General features: G+C 47.4%; 2 protein-coding genes across 2 annotated transcripts in view; one reads left to right on the forward strand and one right to left on the reverse strand.

Annotated features, from left to right (window-relative positions):
- The window catches only part of PRR5L (proline rich 5 like), a gene marked incomplete at its 5' end in the record, with an annotated part of 12,339 nt that extends 11,643 nt beyond the window's left edge, over positions 1-696 (forward strand). Inside the window, one exon of the mRNA XM_010165690.1 lies at positions 314-696. Within this exon, the coding sequence (XP_010163992.1) occupies positions 314-696 (383 nt within the window). The remainder of the gene's footprint in view (positions 1-313) is intronic.
- Positions 697-7,579: 6,883 nt separating this feature from the next.
- On the reverse strand, positions 7,580-12,800 carry TRAF6 (TNF receptor associated factor 6). Its single transcript, XM_010165693.2, has 6 exons — positions 12,730-12,800; positions 12,427-12,577; positions 11,685-11,843; positions 10,719-10,790; positions 9,350-9,427; positions 7,580-8,511 (listed from the first exon to the last, which is right to left on the reverse strand). Exons 1-6 carry the CDS (start codon positions 12,798-12,800, stop codon positions 7,630-7,632), a joined length of 1,413 nt encoding a protein of 470 aa, XP_010163995.2. The 3' UTR covers positions 7,580-7,629.
- Between the last annotated feature and the right edge of the window lie 5,139 nt (positions 12,801-17,939).

Consider the following 17,939-nt stretch of genomic DNA (forward strand, 5'->3'; position numbering starts at 1 on the left):
CATCCCCCCCCCCCCCTGCCATCAGCAGGGACACCTTCCACTAGACCAGGTTGCTCAAAGCCTCATCCAGCCTGGTGATGATGATGACAATGATGGTGTCTCCTTACTGGGAGAGAGGCAGACCTCCTTTCCACACCCCCAGCAGTGTGAACGAACAAGCACCTGACTGTTCCCTGGTGGCAATTCCCAGAGGCGGGTGGGATGCTCTGTGGCTGCACACCAAGCCCTCTCTGTTCCCTGGGGCCAGCCTAGCAGTTAGATGGTGCTTTGTCTGTGCCCTGCTGACCATTCCTGTTTCCTTTTTCTCTTCCAGAGAGACGCTACTCCAGATCCCGTCCCAAGCCTGGTGTTCTGAACTACTCATCTCACGTGGCGACGAGCCGGCAGCCCAGCGACATGGCCCTGACCCCGCTGACAGAGCAGGAGGGGGAGGCTTACCTGGAGAAATGCGGGAGCATCCGTCGCCACACCGTTGCCAACGCTCACTCGGATATTCAGCTCCTGGCCATGGCCTCCATGATGCACACGGGGATGGTGATTGAGGAGTCGGACAGCACCGACAAATGCCTCCTCCTGCAGCCCAGTTTTAGCCACAGGCAGTGCTCCAGCGAGCCCAGTATCGCCGACGGGCCCGAGGGAGTCATGGCAGCAGGTAGGCAGGACCCTGCAGAGCTGAACTGCACGTCGGTCAGCTAGGAGAGGCCTCACTGAGGAGAGAACTGTATGCACTAAGCTGGACAGAGTGTCGTGTCATCCCTGCTGGGGAAAGCAGAGAAAGCTTGGGGGTTTGCTCATGTCATTGAAATGTCCTCGAGGGATCTCCTGTCCCTTTGGGAATGTTCTCCAGGTTTGTTTTTCTTGCCCATCTGGGATCGTTGGTGGTGGAGGTACCAGGCTGCTCCCAAATGAGCACAGAGGGCTGCAAAGGCTTCGCTGTTGAACAGCACAGTCTGCCTTCTGTGAGCTTGCTTCCTCTGCTAGTCCAGACCCTTTGGCCTCAGGTTTCCTTCTCTTTGGTGTGATACAAATGAGCCTCTCTGCTTTTCTCCATCTGTCCCAGCTTTGTGCTGCTTGTTTGCTCTTTGTTCCTGCAGCAGAGAGCTCTGTGCTAAGTGTTCTCTTCGCTCCTGGCGCGAGGGTGCCGATGGCTGAGGACTGCATTTTAAACTTGAACTCAGGGATGAAACTGTTTGCATCCTGCAGAAAGGTCTGTTCAGTGGCTGGTGAGAGAAGGAGAGGTCCTTCACTTTGCCTCCCTTGGGCATGGATGAAAAGTCCAAATCTGAACAGATCAGACTTTTTTCCCCCCCCCTAGACCTGAGGAGAACTGAGTACAGGCGGAGTCCCAGCTGAACACTTCCTATGTACTTTATTTGGCCCCAGTTGGATCTCTGGGGGTGGTGGTGTCAATTGGGTGCAAAGGAGGGGTGGGTGTGTAAATTGGGGGCAAAATATAGCCCTGACCATCCTGGTGTTTGGCATCAATTTGTTCTCAGCACCTCAGTGGTGGCAGGTAGGGCTGCAATGAAGGAGGAATCCAAATGGATTCCTTTGGGAAGGAGACGCTGGGCAGAGCCTGTGCTTGTGTGGGAGACACAAAGGTGCTTCTCGGGACCAGGCCACTGTGATTCCAGACTGGGAGGTGACAAACAGGGTTTCATCCTTGGGCTGCTCTGGTACTTTTAGCACTTGCAGACTTTGTGAGACCAAAGATAACCAGCAGTGTGGAACCGAGGGAGCCCTGTCTCCGCAGTGTTCATTCATGAAGTGCTCCTGACCTCCAGTGGTACCCGGCTGAGCGCAGTGCTGCTCTCCAGCTCCAGCCGAGGCTCTTGGCAGACTCTGGGTTTGGTTTTATTTGGAAGCTTGGGAGCGGGTCCAGTTTGCAAGTGTCGGTGGCAGGCACTGCCATCTGCAGTCCCGGCTTCGTGGCGCCGCTCGGTGCTCAAATGCTGCTTCTCTGGGAACAGAACGCGGCTCTGAGCCGTCCCTGGGGTCCCCTGCTGATGTTCGCTGAGCAGATTTGCGAGTGTAATTACAGGCTTAGAGGTGAGCTGAAATGCTGCCTTAAATGTCAGAGCCCATGAGAGGCGTGGGTAGAACACCGCTGCCACTCCAGTTGAGTCCCTGTGGTGCAGACAACAAACACTGGGGAAGGGATCGCCCTGCAGCATTTCAGTTCACTCTCACAAACGCTGTTCTGCTTTCCATTTCCCTGCTAACCCCTTTGCCTCTGTACCTCCCCCAGCCCTTGGGATTAGCGAGCAGCGCCCTCTTTTTTGGGTGAAAATTAGGACGATTTATTTATTTCCTGACACATTCTTGGATCATCTCTAGGGCGAATAGGAATCCAGTCCTGGTTTTAACTTGAATTTCTTTTGGTTTTACCTATATGTATAATTTGAATTATTTTGTGTCTTACTTTGCAAAAATTTGCACGGAGCCACTCTGAGTCCTGCACTTCCACTCTTGTTTCGGTTCTTAGGGAGAGTTAAAGCTGGTGGCTTTACTTTGGAAACTGAAGTAAACAAAACTTGTTCTGTAAACTGGGAAAACTTGTCCGTGTCACTTTTCCTTGGCAGTACTTTGGTTCCTTAACACCCTGGTAGCAAAGCCCGAGTTTGTATCTGGCTGGAGGTACCACTGTGTTAAAGGCAGCACCTTGGCCCCCTTGTTGTTGCGTGGGGTCGGTCTCTGGGGCAGAAGCCACCAGAAAGCACATGTCTGGCCCATGGATTCCTTTTCCTGACAGGGCTGGTGCCTGTCAGGCCTGGCTGAGCTGAGTCAAACCTGCTGGGACCTCAGGGAGGATCTTCAGGTTTGTGAGTAGACCAGGGCTTTTCCCTGCATCATTCTGGGTGACTGGCCCCCCAGGGCTGTGTGCCAGCTGGAATAACGTCCCCAGGTGCAGGGGGAGCAGCCAGCTCCAGGAGGGACATCACTGAAATTGGGAACAGCTGTGGGCCGTGTCACCCCAGAGACACAAACCGAAAGGAAAAGGAGGCTCATGGGTCGAGGCTGGGACTGCAGCGAAGGGGGAAATGATTTTCCCATCTCAGTCTCCTCCTCTCACACAGTTTCAGAAATTTTCCTGTTCCATTTGAGAGGGGGGGGGAAAAAAAAAAGTCCCCAAGCAAACCCAGCCTGTCTGAGCTGTGAACCCCGAGCGCTTGTTCCAGTGGAACAACTGGGTTCAAAAACCACCCTCACCAAAAGCCCGGGCAGCAGTGCGAGCAGGGAGATCAGCTTCATGATGCTGCAGCTCAGTCTTTAGCTGCTCCTTCTCCAGCACAAAATAGCAAAGTCAATTCATTTTTACAGGATCACCTATATTTTTTCAAAACAGAGAACATGTCAGTAGCTGAGAGGGGCTGAGCAGTGGTGACAGTCACAGTTCTGCGTGGAATAAAATACACGTGAGGATGGACTCACGCTATGACTGCTGCTAGAGTGAGTTCCTGCTTTCTTGCAGGCAAGAGGGAACAAAACCAAGAGAACGGGGGGGGCTGGGGGGTGTTTGGGTTTTATTTATTTTTTTAATTGTTGTTTGTGACCTGGCAAAGCCTGCAGAAGTAGCACCAGCTCTTCACACATTCCGAGCCCTGACAAGCTTAAAGCAACTGTTAGATGGCTGCTTCTGTGCGCAGAGACACCTGCTTTCAGCAAGGAGGTTAAGTTTAATTGAAAAAAAAAAACCAAACCCAGTAAAAGACACGTACATGTGCACAAGACAGTTGTATTCTCCTGGGTGTGAACATACTTTCACCTTGCTGCCCTCTTCTCTGCCTGCCTTTGGCTTTCCATTCACAGGTGCAGCTGCATGTGGCCTTTAACAACAGCCCAGGAGTGCTTCCTCTGATCAAAAGCTGATTTTAGTGATCTTAGAACTACAGAGCATTACAAATGGATTAACAGCAGGTAATGCTATCCCACCCACTACTCGTGGGGGCTACAAGAACCAACTTTGGTGACAGGTAAACTCACAATTAAGTTGACACTAATTGCACTGTGTTAGATATGATGTCTATTAAATACCACTGAGTTTCCTCAGAACTGGGAAGCCTTGAACATTATAGGGCACAGAGGCTGAGATCCAGGTTTCCCTTCCTGCAGCTGCTGTGAAACAGATCCAGAACACCTCTGTGGTCAAAGCAAATCCTTCTCTCTCTGCCGGAGGATCTCCCTTTGGTTTCTGACCTGAGGATCTCGCAACAAAGCTTCCCCCCAGAGTTGTTTTTGTGACAAACACAAGCAGCGAGCAGGATGTGGCCAGGGAGGTGACCGTGTGCAGCGTTTCTCAGAGCTGCAGCTTCAAGCACCAGCTGATGATGAGAACACTCAGGTTATTATCAATCACACTAGCTCTGTCTTCCAGTAATGAATAAAGCTACGGCTACCCTTTATAAATGACAGAAAATTTTTAGCTTGGGCTACATTCTTTGCCTTCTTGGTGGCACAGGGCCTCCCTCATTAGCAACCAGGCAACTCTGAACCCCCAAGATGGAAAGCCCAGCACCGAGGTTAATCTTCATCTTTCTGAACCGCCCTCCACAGCAATAACGATGCACCATGCAGCACACTGTTTAATTATTTATTTGTTTAAAATCCTGTCAGAAATAGAGCTGTGCTTTAATTACAAAATATATTAAAGAATCTATTGATACTTCCAAGGGAACAGGAGTACTTTCATTTGTTCAAATACAAACACCAATACAAACTTTTAACACTGACCCCATCCACCAACAATAGATTTGATGTAGAAGAGGCTCCAACTAGGAAGAGCAAGGCCACCCTGATTTTACTTCATTAGCAAGTTTAATCCCCTGATAGCAAACATGACCAGGCCTATCATGAGCCCACTTACAAAATAAGTCTGTACATCTCTCATTATCCGAGCTCCCACATATACATTTACATACCAACAGTTTTTGTAAAATAATTTGCCCTGCCCTGCAGGGGAAACATTCAGAAGCGAAAAGAAAACACATTTGCAATATATTATACTTGGAAAATTTGTGCCATAGCAGCTTTGCAAATACACGTACTAAGAGTGGCTGGCTTAAAACACATTCAAGACAACAGAAATCTGGCAGAGAAAAGACCCTAAGCCACTTTCTAAACCACCTTGAGATCCAGTAATGCTGCAAAGCACCAAGAGTTACAGAGCTAAAGAACCCCGTTCCTGAAGAAATTACACGGGAAACTAGTTAAATCCCTGTACTTCTTCTGATGTTAGAGGCACCTCTGGACGCTGCACACCTTTCTGCTCCCATGTCAGTAGCTCGAGCCATTACACCTCCGTCCACCACGGCAAAACCATTTCTCAAAAGAAAAGACCAGAGCTGGCAGACAGGGAACAGAGGCTGCTTCACTGACAATACATTTTCAGATAGAAAGTGACTCTCTGTGCCAACCTCAGGGAAGTCTGAATAAACACTAATAGTCACCGAGACTGTACACTGAGAGATGGTGACAGTGCAGACTCGTCAATCCTCCCGTCAGTTGAAGATGAGGGGCTGATTTGTAAGAGAAAGCTCTGGACCTGCGGTTAAATTGAGGGGTAGGTGGTGGGGGAGGAAAGAGGAAAATGGATCAACAATAAACATTTAATTAACATTTATAATGTTTCATGATAGGCAGATCGAAGTGAGACCTGGCAAATTAGCTCCCAAAGTCTCTCCTGTAAAACTCTGGCCTGACAGCCCCTTGGCATCGCTCAGAGCTCTGGTTCCACCCTGGCACTATTCAGATACGCAGCCAGAAGAGCAGCAGTGACGGAAGCATTTCTGCTCCGGCCAACAGTGTCCTACAGGCAGCAGCTTTCTACTCCCTGCTGCTTTGTGCTATGGTCCAACCTCACCCTGAAGCACCCGAACTCCTCAAACCTGCCCCCAAATGGCGCTTCCTCTCACGGCAGAGCTGGTTCAGATCCAGCACATCAGGCTCCAAGCACAACTTCGGGTCATATCGCAAACATGCACAACGAGCATCACCTGAAAATGAGTGAACTGCTGGCAAAGCAAAGGCTCTTGCTTAACAACGGTTTAACTACCGGGAAGGCTCTGACCAAAGCAATTCAGCTGACAGCCTGAGGCCGTTCGGTACAAAACCTGCCTGACAAACAGCTCAGCTTTAAAAAGAGCATTTTACACCATGGAGCTCTTCCTGTTGTGAGTAACATGTGCTGACCTGTCCTCGGAACAGATTAAGAACTTTATCAGCACCAAGAGAAGTTACAATTTTTAGCACCATGGCACTTGGAACTACTCAGCTCTGACCGGTCACAACTAACACTGATATGGAACACAAACAATGGGGACAGACAACAAGAATACAGGCAAGAGGAGGGGGTTTGTGAATTCCCGACACAGCGTTTGGTAAAGGAGCCACTGTGGAAGCCAGATCCTCCTCCTGCGAGCAGACAGGATTGCAATTCTTCCTCACACTAATTAATGGGCTTGTCTTCCCCTCCAAAGGGTTGAGGGCAGCCCAGCTCCTATTGTCCACTGGGACAGGAGATACAGCTGGACCTCGCTCTGGCCAGCTGTCCCCCAAGACTTCACAGGAGACTGAGCCCTACATCCCCCAGAACACCGGGAGCGCTCACACGGTGCAGGTCACCAACAGCTCTGGTACAAATTCAAGTTTCTACAGGAGCATTAACAAATTCTGTGCTGCCCTGTCTAGTTAGGACTCGGAACAGTCCCTTTGCTCCCGTAGCCACTCACACCTGGAAAGTGTCCAGCCCTAGGAGGAGGAGATCCCACCAGCACAGATACCTCATCCAAACACCTCACACTTACCTCTCCGGTGATGGGACCGACGTTCCGGGCCCAGAGCACACACTTACAAAAAGATTCATCAAATAAAGAGAATCTGGGGGCACCTTCAGACCACGTTATAAACGTTTCTCCAGTGAACTCGGAGCAGAGTGATTTAGCCTTCTCCCCAACACAACCACACGTCTTTCCAAAATACCAGCATCAACTCTGCATCCATGTGCAACCTCCTGAAGCAACTAACTCTGCTGGGGGAAGGTCAAAGCACACCTCAGCTCCAGGTGCTGTGAGCACAGTCTTACCTTGACTTCAGATTCCAAGAGAAGCACAGCCAACTCCAGATTCTAGGTAAGTCAGTCAGTACAGAAACTGTCTCAACTTCCCCAAGCTCTATGAAAACAAACAAACAAACAAACAAACAAACCCCTCATCTTTATTAATTTAGCTATTTCCCTGCTGCATTATCTATTCCGAGGCACTGAGGCAAAAAGGTTTACAGGTCTTTTCAGATATGACTTTAAGTTTTACCAGACGGAGACGTACAGGGACTTGAGCGGGAGGTCGCAGGAGGCAGCTCAGTCTGGGTGAACACCACTTCATTTAGTTAATTGCTACAGGAGTAGCTTATTACTTTAACAGAGAACAAGACCAACCACTCGAACACACTACCTCAGACAGAAAAAACCCCAAAGTACACCAGCAACGACAGAGTTCAGTCCAGGTAAAGATCAACTGCCTTGGCAACTATGATCTTTGGCAAACGCAGCCGGCACGGGTGATGAAGCACACTGGTCATCTGTGGTGGCAGAACACGAGCAGCGGCTCCGCTCCTCTGGTTAAGACGTGCAGGCTACACGGCTCCATCCGTACTGCGAGCCTGGAACCCTTCTCTGCGGAGACTGTTTAGATCCAGGCGCGTCAGAACCTCGCAGCGCACCAGGAGGGTATCGTCCTTGACGAAGGTTCTTTGTTTCAAGGTCTGCAGGTGCATGAAAGTCACGTACCCGAAACCTTTAGGATTGCGGTGAATCGTTGGTCGCTGGAAGGCGAGTAACTCCGGCTTGGCTTCCATCACCTCTTCGTGATTCTGCCTCTCGGGGCCTTCCGACTGATCCAGAATGGAAAGTCGTATGGTGCCCTGGAAAGGCCAGGGCAGGTGGCTGTCGTACTCCCCCTGCATAGTGTGGACAAACAGGGATATAAAATTAGCACAGCGCTGAGCGTTTGGGAGCTGGATGTGCAGGCGCAAACACAGCTTGTAGCCAGGCTTGCCGGTGTAGAAGCCAGGGCTGTGCATCACAACAGGTCTCTCTTCCTCCTGGGCTTTCTGAAGGCCACTGAAGTTCTCGATCTTCCAGATGTAGATGCCATTGCACTGCTGTGCCTCCATTTCAGTGATCTTTCCCTCCAGATTCCGGATGGTGCGTTTGAGCTCTGCCATGTGAGTGTTCTGAGTCTCCATCTTAGCGATGAGTTCCCTGATCTGGTGATCTTGTCTTACCAGACGACCTTCCAGCTGCTGAATGGTCTCCTTGAAGTTCTCCACTTCTGGGTTACAATCGTAGGCAGCGTGCGACACGTGTGAGAAGAGGGCAGGCTCAAAGGGCAGGCCGTTGATGAAGGGCACGGGATTTGTAGCCGTAACACTGATGTTCTGAAAACTCTGAGCCATCATTCTCATGTGAACCTGAGTGAACTCCTGCATGTGTCGTGCCAGTTCATTCCTCTGCATCTGGAATGTCAGAGACGTGGCGTTAGGAACATATCATGTGTTATCTGCAATCACATCCCAAACAGGGCTCTGAAGGGAATCAAACCACCAGCTGCTTCTGTTATGGGAGACAAACTGGAACACGATACGACAAAATGGCACTTTACCTACGGAGGCCTCCAAAATTAACATCTTATTAAGATTATTGTTACAACAAACAAACAAGAAAGTTCAAGTGTCAGTGGGAAAGTATTGTTCAACTCAAAACAGTGACATGGGGAAAAAATGTAAGTGATAAATGTCTGTTTAGTATTTTTTCTGTGTTCTAAATCAGCACTGTATTCCCTTCATTGATTCGCTGAAATGCTCCAGAGTACCAAATATAAGGGTGTGTGAAAACTGACGTGGAAATGATGAAGGGAAAAGATCCATTTTTACAGAGAGGTATTAAAAGACTAGAAATAGGAGTATCCAGGTTAAATAACTTTAAGATCTAATCAAATGTAAAGCACTGTCAGGTTTTCTTCACGGAACTCTAAGAGCTGTAACTGCATTTGGTCACAACTTTGGGAGAAACACTAGAAGCTGCTTTATTGACATGGAAGCTGAGAAAACCCTCCTGGGTTAAAAGAGAAGCAAGTTCATCAAGCAAATCATTCACTGTGCTTTTTAAATCTGGCAAGGACTTTTGCAAGGCACTGTATCAACACGGAGTGTTTGAGAATTTAATACTTCAAATGAAAAATCCACGAATCACTGAGGATTTGGGCTGGTCAGTGAGACAAGAATAGGGAAACACGAGACAAAACCCAAACCAACCCCCAAGCCCTGCAGAAGGTCTGCAAGTCGTGGTTCTTACCTTTTCAGGACAGCCAAAGGCACTGTAAAAACACGGCACTGGGGCAGTAGGACAGTCATTGGCATAATGGTTGGGCATCTAAAACCAATCAGATTTGAAATTAATTTTTCCATCAAGAGTTTTCTTTGATAACATCCTAAAAGACCGGGGCTGGATGGACTCTGCTCAGGCACCTGAGGTCACATCCGTTTATTCCTACAGAATTTCTCAAAGCAGCGTGGAAACTTTGAACAAAAATGTGGCTGATATTAAAAATTCTCCATCCTCCTTGTGTGTAGGGTAACAATTCGTTGCCTCTGTTCTTGCACGAGGCGTCAGAAGCGTTCAGGTTCTCTTGCAAGAATAAATACCTTTTGTTCTTTAGTTTCTAGCCTACCCTCAAGCTGGATCACAGCCCACCTCCCTCCCTGCTGAAGCACCGCTTGCATATCCTCCTGTGTCTCTTCATTATCCTCTGCCTCAAAAAGCTCAAGTTACTTTGGTTTTTCTTACAGTCTGTGTTTTCCAGACGCACTTATCTCACTGCTCTGGGTCCTCCCTATCCATCTCCACTCCAAAAGCTGAGGCCCTGCAAGTCCTAAACAGAGCAAAGGATAATTCTGGGTTTCACAAGCAAAATACCTGTTCATATAACCCAGGATGTGTGTCTTGTTTAAATTAATTCCAGACCGTTACCTAGCTGAGCACTCCCTGTTCCCTACATCTGCAGTTCATTATTCCACCTAACGACAGATTTCTGCCTTGGTCGTTACTGATCTCAGCCTGTTTTTCAGAGTATTTCTCCCATCTGACAAGATCACTCCTTAGCCCAGGTCATTACATAGTTGCCAACCCATTCAAACAGGGACAGGCTGCAAACTAGATGATATTTATCATTTTCATGTCAATGAACTAAGTTATCACTGAACAGGAGAAGTAACAGTAGCTACTACAACAGTAAGGGACAGGCAGAGCTCCAGCCAGCAGCTACAGTCTGACAGTGCATTATTTACAGCTACTCTCCAGCAGTGGCTTTCCAACTCCAAACACTCTCCCTCTCTGCCCAAATCAAAGCCTTGTCCTCTGGTGTCAGCCCTGGCCACTGGCAGTTGCCTGGTATTTGTTTACCTCCAGCCACGATCCAAACCAGGCAGAAGCCGTGGAGCGGAACACCGGGGTTCCCAGCTGCAAATCCTACCCAGAGGTTTACCAGACTGCAAAGAGCTGGAACAGCGTTTCAGAGTGTGACACCCGCGCTGAAGGCAGCATTTCCAGAGACAGGCAGCGAGGGATTTATCAGCTGGTAGATAAACTGTTTCTTTCTGTTTAATTTCAGATTAATCCAAAACACGTGCCCCAGACTGAAGACGGGCAAAGGCAGTTCTCTCACCTGCTCTCTGATGAGCACCGTGTTGCAGTATTCACAAAACACATTGGCGAGTGGGCAGGTTTGGTCATGAAGCTTTAGTTATCAAACAGAGACAAAGAGAGGAGAGAAAAATCAATAAAGTGACACAATTTAAAAGGATGCAAATTGCCTCTGGTGAGACGCTACATTTCCATTCACATTTCACATTCTGCATTTAGCTGTGAAACACAGACAGCCCCCTTACCCTGAGCACTATGTTCTCTTATAATGACTGGGATTTTCCTGGACTCATACAAGAGATTAATAAAGTAGCAGATATTTTATTTCTTAAAGCTCTTATGCTCCAAAAAGTCTGAATTTATCCAGAAGTTTCTGAAACTCATGCTTACTTGGAGTGGGACTATATTAAAGGGTTTTTTTGTACTGCTGGACTATATGAGGTATTTTTGTTTGACAATGCACAATAAGATACCACAAAATGAGCAGCCCTTGAGATAACACATGTTCCTCTACAGATAAAGAAATGGAAGCTCAAAAGGAAAGGACCATCCTCGGTGTCATCCAAGTCAAAACTGCAGAGCCAGGAGAAGAATCCAGAAGTGATCCTGGTCTTGTGTGTTAGCAGGAGACACCTCCTGACACATCCTTTCTGCCAGACATAACAGCTGTAAATGTGGGATACTGTTCTGCCTGTTACTCCGGCAGCAGATACCGGCCTCTCTGAGGGCAAGGCCAAAACCCAACGGTGCTCACACAACTCCTTCCACACTACAGGGTTCCCAGGAAGTTTGTGTTTAAGCACAATCCCCTCCCCAGCTTTCGCCTGTCCCAGACTAATGTCCTGAGTTTGCAGCTTCTCACCTGTGCAGCACAAGCAGCTCTTCTAGACCAAAAACCTGCTTTTTTTATTATTTTTTAAGCTGATGTTGCATCTACAAGCAAACCCACGTGAACGAAGGTTGAAAACCTGAGCCTCCTGCCAAGTACCTCTTTATCTTCATAGGCCATCGATGTGGCACAGTTTGGACAGCAGACGTGACGCCTCGGACACTCCTGTGTCACGTGCTCCTTCAGATGGTTCTTCTGGAAGGTTCCTTGGCACTGCGGGCATTCCACGGTGGAAAAATCACACTGCAGCTGGTGGTCCTGAGGAAGGACAGAAGGGGGGTTGATACTGCAAACAGGCACTATCGCCGCACCGCTTTTCAAGGCAGAGCACAGAACCAGAGGAACAAGCTGCCATCTCCCCTTCCTGCAGGCAAGTCCTGACACACTCACACCAGCAGCTTGGTGTCGTCCCGTGACTGAGACCGGGACTTCACGTATTCAGAGCTTCAGCAACGCTCTCGGGTTAAAAATTCAGCTTTCTGTTATCCTTTTTGTTTCCCAAACCAGTTATTTCAGCTACTGTACCTAGCTGCTCTGAGGGAACGTTACACTGACCGTAGGGAACCTCTGTGAAGTACAGATCCAGCTGATCCAAAGACAAACCAGAACGAAGCTAAAGAGAAAGCCGCGTTAGCACAACGTTCACGCACGGCGACGTTCACTTGGGAATCACTAATGACAATTAAACACTCATCAAAAACCAGCCACGTGCAGCTGTTGTCCTGACTGAACAACGCACCCAATCGGTACAAACAGGCGTCAGGTGTGACCAGCCACGTCCAGTTATTCTGAATTGTTACATGTCCATGAAAACAAGGGTCTGTATTTTCAAGCCTCTCACCTCTAAATGCCTGAGCTCCATCTTCAGACCGCAGCCCTTGTTGGGACACTTCACCGTCAGCGAAAGGATTTCCCGCTTGGCAAAGTTGTCAGGAAACAGCTGATTTTCGAGCAGAATTTCGTTGTCTACTGGACATTTGTGACCTGCATCTCTACAACGCAGAAAAGAAAGGGAAAAAACGATTCCAAATTTCCTTTGCCCTTCATTTAAAATATTTTTACACTAGCAAGACATGAGTGGACAAATTATATTAATTAATTAATTACGTTCATGAAGAAAATCTTTGAAAACTATGGCATTTACGTGGCAATTCCCAGAAAGTAGGCAGTGCACGTCAGAGAAACTGACGACACAAGTTTCTCTGGAGGTGGCATGACTGCGATCCCAGCTTTTCCAACTCAGTAGTTTTTATCTGGACAAATGCCCCAATAGATACTCTGGAAATAAACTTGAGAGGATGTAAATAAACTAAGAACTTTCTGTCCTGTTTCTGTAAGTACTCCAGATAGCTCAAACATCAAAGAATAGTTCACATACTATTTCCAAACAATCCTTTAAAGATTATTGGTCCTTCTCGCCTTTTTTTTCTCTCACTTTCTACACAGCAAAGGTGATCACAGCTGAGAGAAAAGCAAAAATGACTTTTTTTTCCCCTGTCCAGTTTAATTTCACCTATCTGGCATTCTCTTTCATACAGCCCACCTCCCTGGTCTGGCTGTACAACCACTGGATCAGCTGGTCTTCTCTCAGTTTGCTTATTTTTACAGTAAAGAAGGGTGAATAAAAACTGTGGACACAAAAGTGACTAATAACTCTGCGAACGGTGCTGCATTTGGAACCAGGTGTCGTATCTGAAGCCATTTTAACAGCAAACGACAGGACAGTCAGTGCTGACCGGCCAAAGTTTGGGGTCTGGCAGTGGAACGCGGGCGCCGGCAACCGGCACCCCAGAACTCAGCCTGCTCCCCTCCGCCAGGCCCTGTCCACCTGCACTGAGACACTAGAATCATTAGAAACGGAGTAAAAAGGGGATGTGCCCCACCAAATTTTCCTTTAAAAAAATATACGGTATCAGCTCATTTCTGATAGCAGCAGGGCAACGGATCTGCTCACAATTAATAACACAGCTGAAGAGCCGTGAGGGGCCAAAGTCTCTGAGCGGCGGGGCCAACGGAAACAACAATCAAACGGAAAAATACACGGGGTGGAAAAATGTCAGCCAGCTCTCGTGGTGCGAACATCAAAGGCCAGATCATTGTCACTGCCTGCAAGTGTGAGGGGAAGTAGGACCTGGTGGGCTGTGGAAACCAGGAGGGAATTTGTCTGCTTTGTTGGAAAAGGAAACAATTGTTCAGCAGCTCCTTCATCAGCAACGCCGCTGCTGCCAGAGGGACCGGGGGGAAAGCCGAGCCTCAGAAACAGACAAGGAACTTCCTTCCCAGGTTTTGCTTGCAGGAGAGAGCTCTGCCCAAGTCTGACAGTCCTGCTCCTAAAGAAGTGGAAAGCAGAAATAGCTGGTGTGGTGTTTTACTTCACAGCTCCCTGAGCTGATCCCTGTCACAACCCAGAGCCGCTCCCGCACTCCAGCCTACGGGACCGCAGTCAGCACAGGTGGCCCCTGGCTACAAATACCCTGTGCAGTGAAGGCTGATGGCAGCTCAGTGAGCCTGCTGATAACACAGCAGCCTTATTTCTACACAGAAAAGCTAATCATCTATAATAACAGCCAACAGATTAACTTTAAATAATGATCACCCCATCCCCAGTTTAAATAACTAACAGCCAAAGGGTAAAATAAGAATGAATGGCAAGTTTCCAATCATTATAGAAAGGAAAGAGCAATAACTTAGTGCAGTGTATTAAACAGACTTCAAACAGCATTTACAAGTACTGGGATTGCGTTTAAAAGGCTGCTTAGATCCATCTACAAAGACGTTGCTGCACATTCCCCACCACAGAACTGAGTCTGCACACCCCAGTTCTGATGTACGTGACAGCAGAGGCTTTCCTGTGCTGCAATTATTTACCACATTGGGCTGTGCCACCCACAGCACTACCTGTGAAACAATAATAATCTGCTACACAGTTAAGGAATATTCCTATAATTTCCCTTGCAATAATAATGATAAAAAAGGTATGAAAAGCAAAGCCAGAATAATTTTGTTTGAAGAAAAAGCCTGTTCTGTGACTTCAGGAATGGAAGAGTTTGGCCTAGAGGCTAAAACAGCTGCTGTACAGGTCAGCTGCAGCCAGGCCAGCTGCCTGAGGAGCTGCTAGTGCCCAGAGCCTTCCGTGCTGCCCCCTGACAGCTCCTCACTCTGCTTAGGTTCTGACATGTGGTGAGCTCTACCACAAGCCCTAAGTTAGCTCTGACCTAAGACACAGGAGAGGAAAGAACAGAGTAAAATGTATTTAGCTACCGCATCTGAACTTCGTTCTTCTAAAATCTTCTAATCAAGTACTTTGCAGACAGCAACATTTGTGAACTACCATTCGTAGTTACTTGGGTAGATCAGCTTCTTCACAGCCATGACTCCTAACACTTCAAAGCACTTCAGACAGCTTTGCTTCAAAAAGAGACTTTTTCATTTACTGTGATCACATCCACCTGGTCTCATCATGTCCCGTAACTGTAAGATCTAAGGCTCCAGACTTTAAAAGCTTTTCACAAAATCTTTCTAGTTGCAACCACAACTTCTTCAACGTGGACAACTACAATTCTTCGTGTGAGTCACAAGAAACAATTACTCAAAACCCACTTGTCTATCCTTTATCATTTAAAATCCTTACTCTGTGTTCACTTGAGTGGGGAAATGAGGAACAAACACAAGCAAATGGTTCATGATCAAATAAAGGCTGTGACAATCACTTAATGAAAAAAACAGTACTTGGAGAATGCAGAAATCACTTTCCATTTTCATTTTAGTCCTGTTGAAGCTTCTCAATGACATCAATCGATAGTGTAACTGTAGACACGACACACTCCAAATCAATGCCTTGATCCATGGGTCCCCATTAAGCACACAATCCAGTCCCCCAGGGATTCACAGGGGTCCGGCACCTCACGTTGTCTGCTTTGCTTTCATAGAATCATGGAATCCCAGACTGGTTTGGGTTGGGAGGGACCTTAAAGATCATCTAGTTCTAGTTACTGTCGATGAAACATCTGAAATGTGACAGTGATGATCTACAGTCTCCCAGATGAAAAATCCTTGCCACCCGTGTTTAATATTCACTGAAGCAGTCAACGCTATCTACAGAAATGAAATCAATTGGGGAAAGGGTGTAAAAGCACCAAAAGCCTCTGGTCATTGCGACTGTCTGCAGAAACTCTGAGCACAGCAAATGCTCCGTTAATTTAGAAAGGAAGAGAGACCATTTCCCATGGTGGGGGTTTAAGAAGGAAGTTTCTCTGCCTGCTACAAGATGATGTGCTCTGAGCACGGGCTTGCTGCAGTTCCTGTGGTAAATTCTAACCCATGACCCTAACTCTGCAGCTCATCAGATCACCTCAGCTGTTAAGGATCGGAAAGACTGGAAATGAGACTGGTAATTTTAAGTTTATTAATTTCTCCCCCAGTTTTCAACTTAGGAATTCTGTTGTCTTTGAAGCGACTGGTGAGCAGATATTTCTAAAGCTGAGTATGCTTAAGGAATGACTCCTTCACCTCCAGGATTTATAGATGTCATGCTCCCGTGAAGAGGTTTAAAGATGTCTTTTTCTTTCTTCCAGAAATACCCAAGTTAAAGAAGAGCACAAAACCTGCTCCTGCCAACAGAGAGCGCAAGCTCAGAGAGAGCAGGGAAGGGATTCCAAAATTTAATGGCCTTGATTAGTGCAAACGTCTAGTTCAGTGCTCACAAGCACGTGTGACATGAAGCACACGAACCTCTTGCAAGAATTTAGGTTGGAATGTGCAAAGCAAAGGCCAGACAGTGAAGTCAGTGGCCTGTGCCCAGGGAACGGGCTGACAGGTTCAGGTCTGGGTTTTCCAGGTCACATCACCCAGCTGATGTGAGTTCCAGCGAGTGATGCAGCTGGGTACGGCCCCACGCGCTGTTCTGCCAGCAGCAGGAACACACTGAACAGTGAGGGAGCAGGGTGACCTCAGGGTACGGTTAGTGCAGAACTGAGCATCTCTCAGCTTCCTCTGCTGAATCCACAGGCGAATCACTCTTCAGGGGGGAACTCTGGTGGTATTCTGCCTTCTCTGGGTAATGAATCTGCATCCTTTTCTCAGAAATATTGATCAGACTGATGTGTTAACAAGAACCGTGCTGAAAGTGCACACAATAAATTTACAGAGAGGAAACCAGCCTGCTCTTTTGCTCTCATAAGCAGGGAACACAACATCAAGTCTGTCTTCTTGTACTCAGCTCCAACATTTCCCTCCTTGATCTAAAAGAGATGCGGTAGCATCGGATACAACAGTGAGAGAGGCCACAGAGAAGCCCATAAAAATCCACAAACTGCTGTATTCAGAGATCACTGCTGCTGGCGTGCTACTGATTTAGTGACCTACAAATGACGGACCACAGAGAGAAAGAAATGGAACAGAACTATGGATGCATGGTATGGAAACCCACCAAGAAAGCAGCACTGTCCATTTTGTATGCTAAAATAAATGCCTGTAAAACCAACGTTGTACGGTAACACTGAAGACAATTTGATGATCTTTATTCAAAGCTGTGCAAAGGAAGGCTGGAAGCTGACCTGTTCTACATGGGGGCCACACAGAATTACACACTGAGATTCCTACCAAGGTCCTGGGACATTTGAGCTAAGTAAGCAATTGATAAGAAAAAAATCTGGCTTATGCCGAGAAGGAAAAAACCTAATATTGAGCCTTCCATCAACGTTCCAATTCTCAGGGACACGTGTGGGACACTGATGACTGCATTCCGGGTTTGAGGGAAGCATGCTCTCCCCCTCTACTTTCTGCCCTTCCTTGCTCCTTCCATCATTCATTTTTATGAGCCCAGCCTGTTCCTGCCTTCATATCTCATCCCCACTCCCTCACATGCCACCTCGTTTCCTCTCAATGCTTTGCTCCGCACGACTCCCTCATTACATTCTCTCTTCCAGCTCAAGAAGGAAGCAGGTGATTTCAAGGGAAGAACTGAAAGCATGAATTGCCACATCTGCACCAAGAAACCATCTAGTCTGTAGATGCCTGTGGTTACTAAGAGAAACAATCCTGGGGAAAAGATGGGCTTTAGAATCCTGGGCTGAAAATGGAATTTATTTGGAGGATTTGGCTACTTTAAAAAAATTATTATTTAATGTTTACTCAATCCAATTTTTAGATTCATAACCTGGGTAAATTTGTATAAATGGCAAAATATCCAAGCTCCTGCCATTTTGGCCATACATGGAGTTCATTAGAAAGCATCTTTAATGAATTATGAACTCCCAGAGTTCTATCAGCACTCACTGGTGATGCACCTGAAGCAGCTCTATTCAGTTTACACTGCCCTTAAACTGCTTGTCCTGGTGTGAGCTGGGCCAGAGC

This window comes from Antrostomus carolinensis, unplaced genomic scaffold (assembly GCF_000700745.2).
Source record: "Antrostomus carolinensis isolate BGI_N321 unplaced genomic scaffold, ASM70074v2 scaffold46753, whole genome shotgun sequence".
In the NCBI taxonomy this organism is placed as follows: Eukaryota; Metazoa; Chordata; class Aves; order Caprimulgiformes; family Caprimulgidae; genus Antrostomus; species Antrostomus carolinensis.

What these genes read in the sequence shown, in the direction of transcription:
- TRAF6 (XM_010165693.2), bottom strand. Translation starts at nt 12,800, where the DNA reads ATGCCACCTCCAGAGAAACTTGTGTCGTCAGTTTCTCTGACGTGCACT. An exon ending in TACTTTCTGGGAATTGCCAC is followed by an intron (nt 12,578 to 12,729) that starts GTAAATGCCATA and finishes TCTGCGTTGTAG; the next exon opens with AGATGCAGGTCACAAATGTC. An exon ending in CCTTTGGCTGTCCTGAAAAG is followed by an intron (nt 8,512 to 9,349) that starts GTAAGAACCACG and finishes CTGACATTCCAG; the next exon opens with ATGCAGAGGAATGAACTGGC.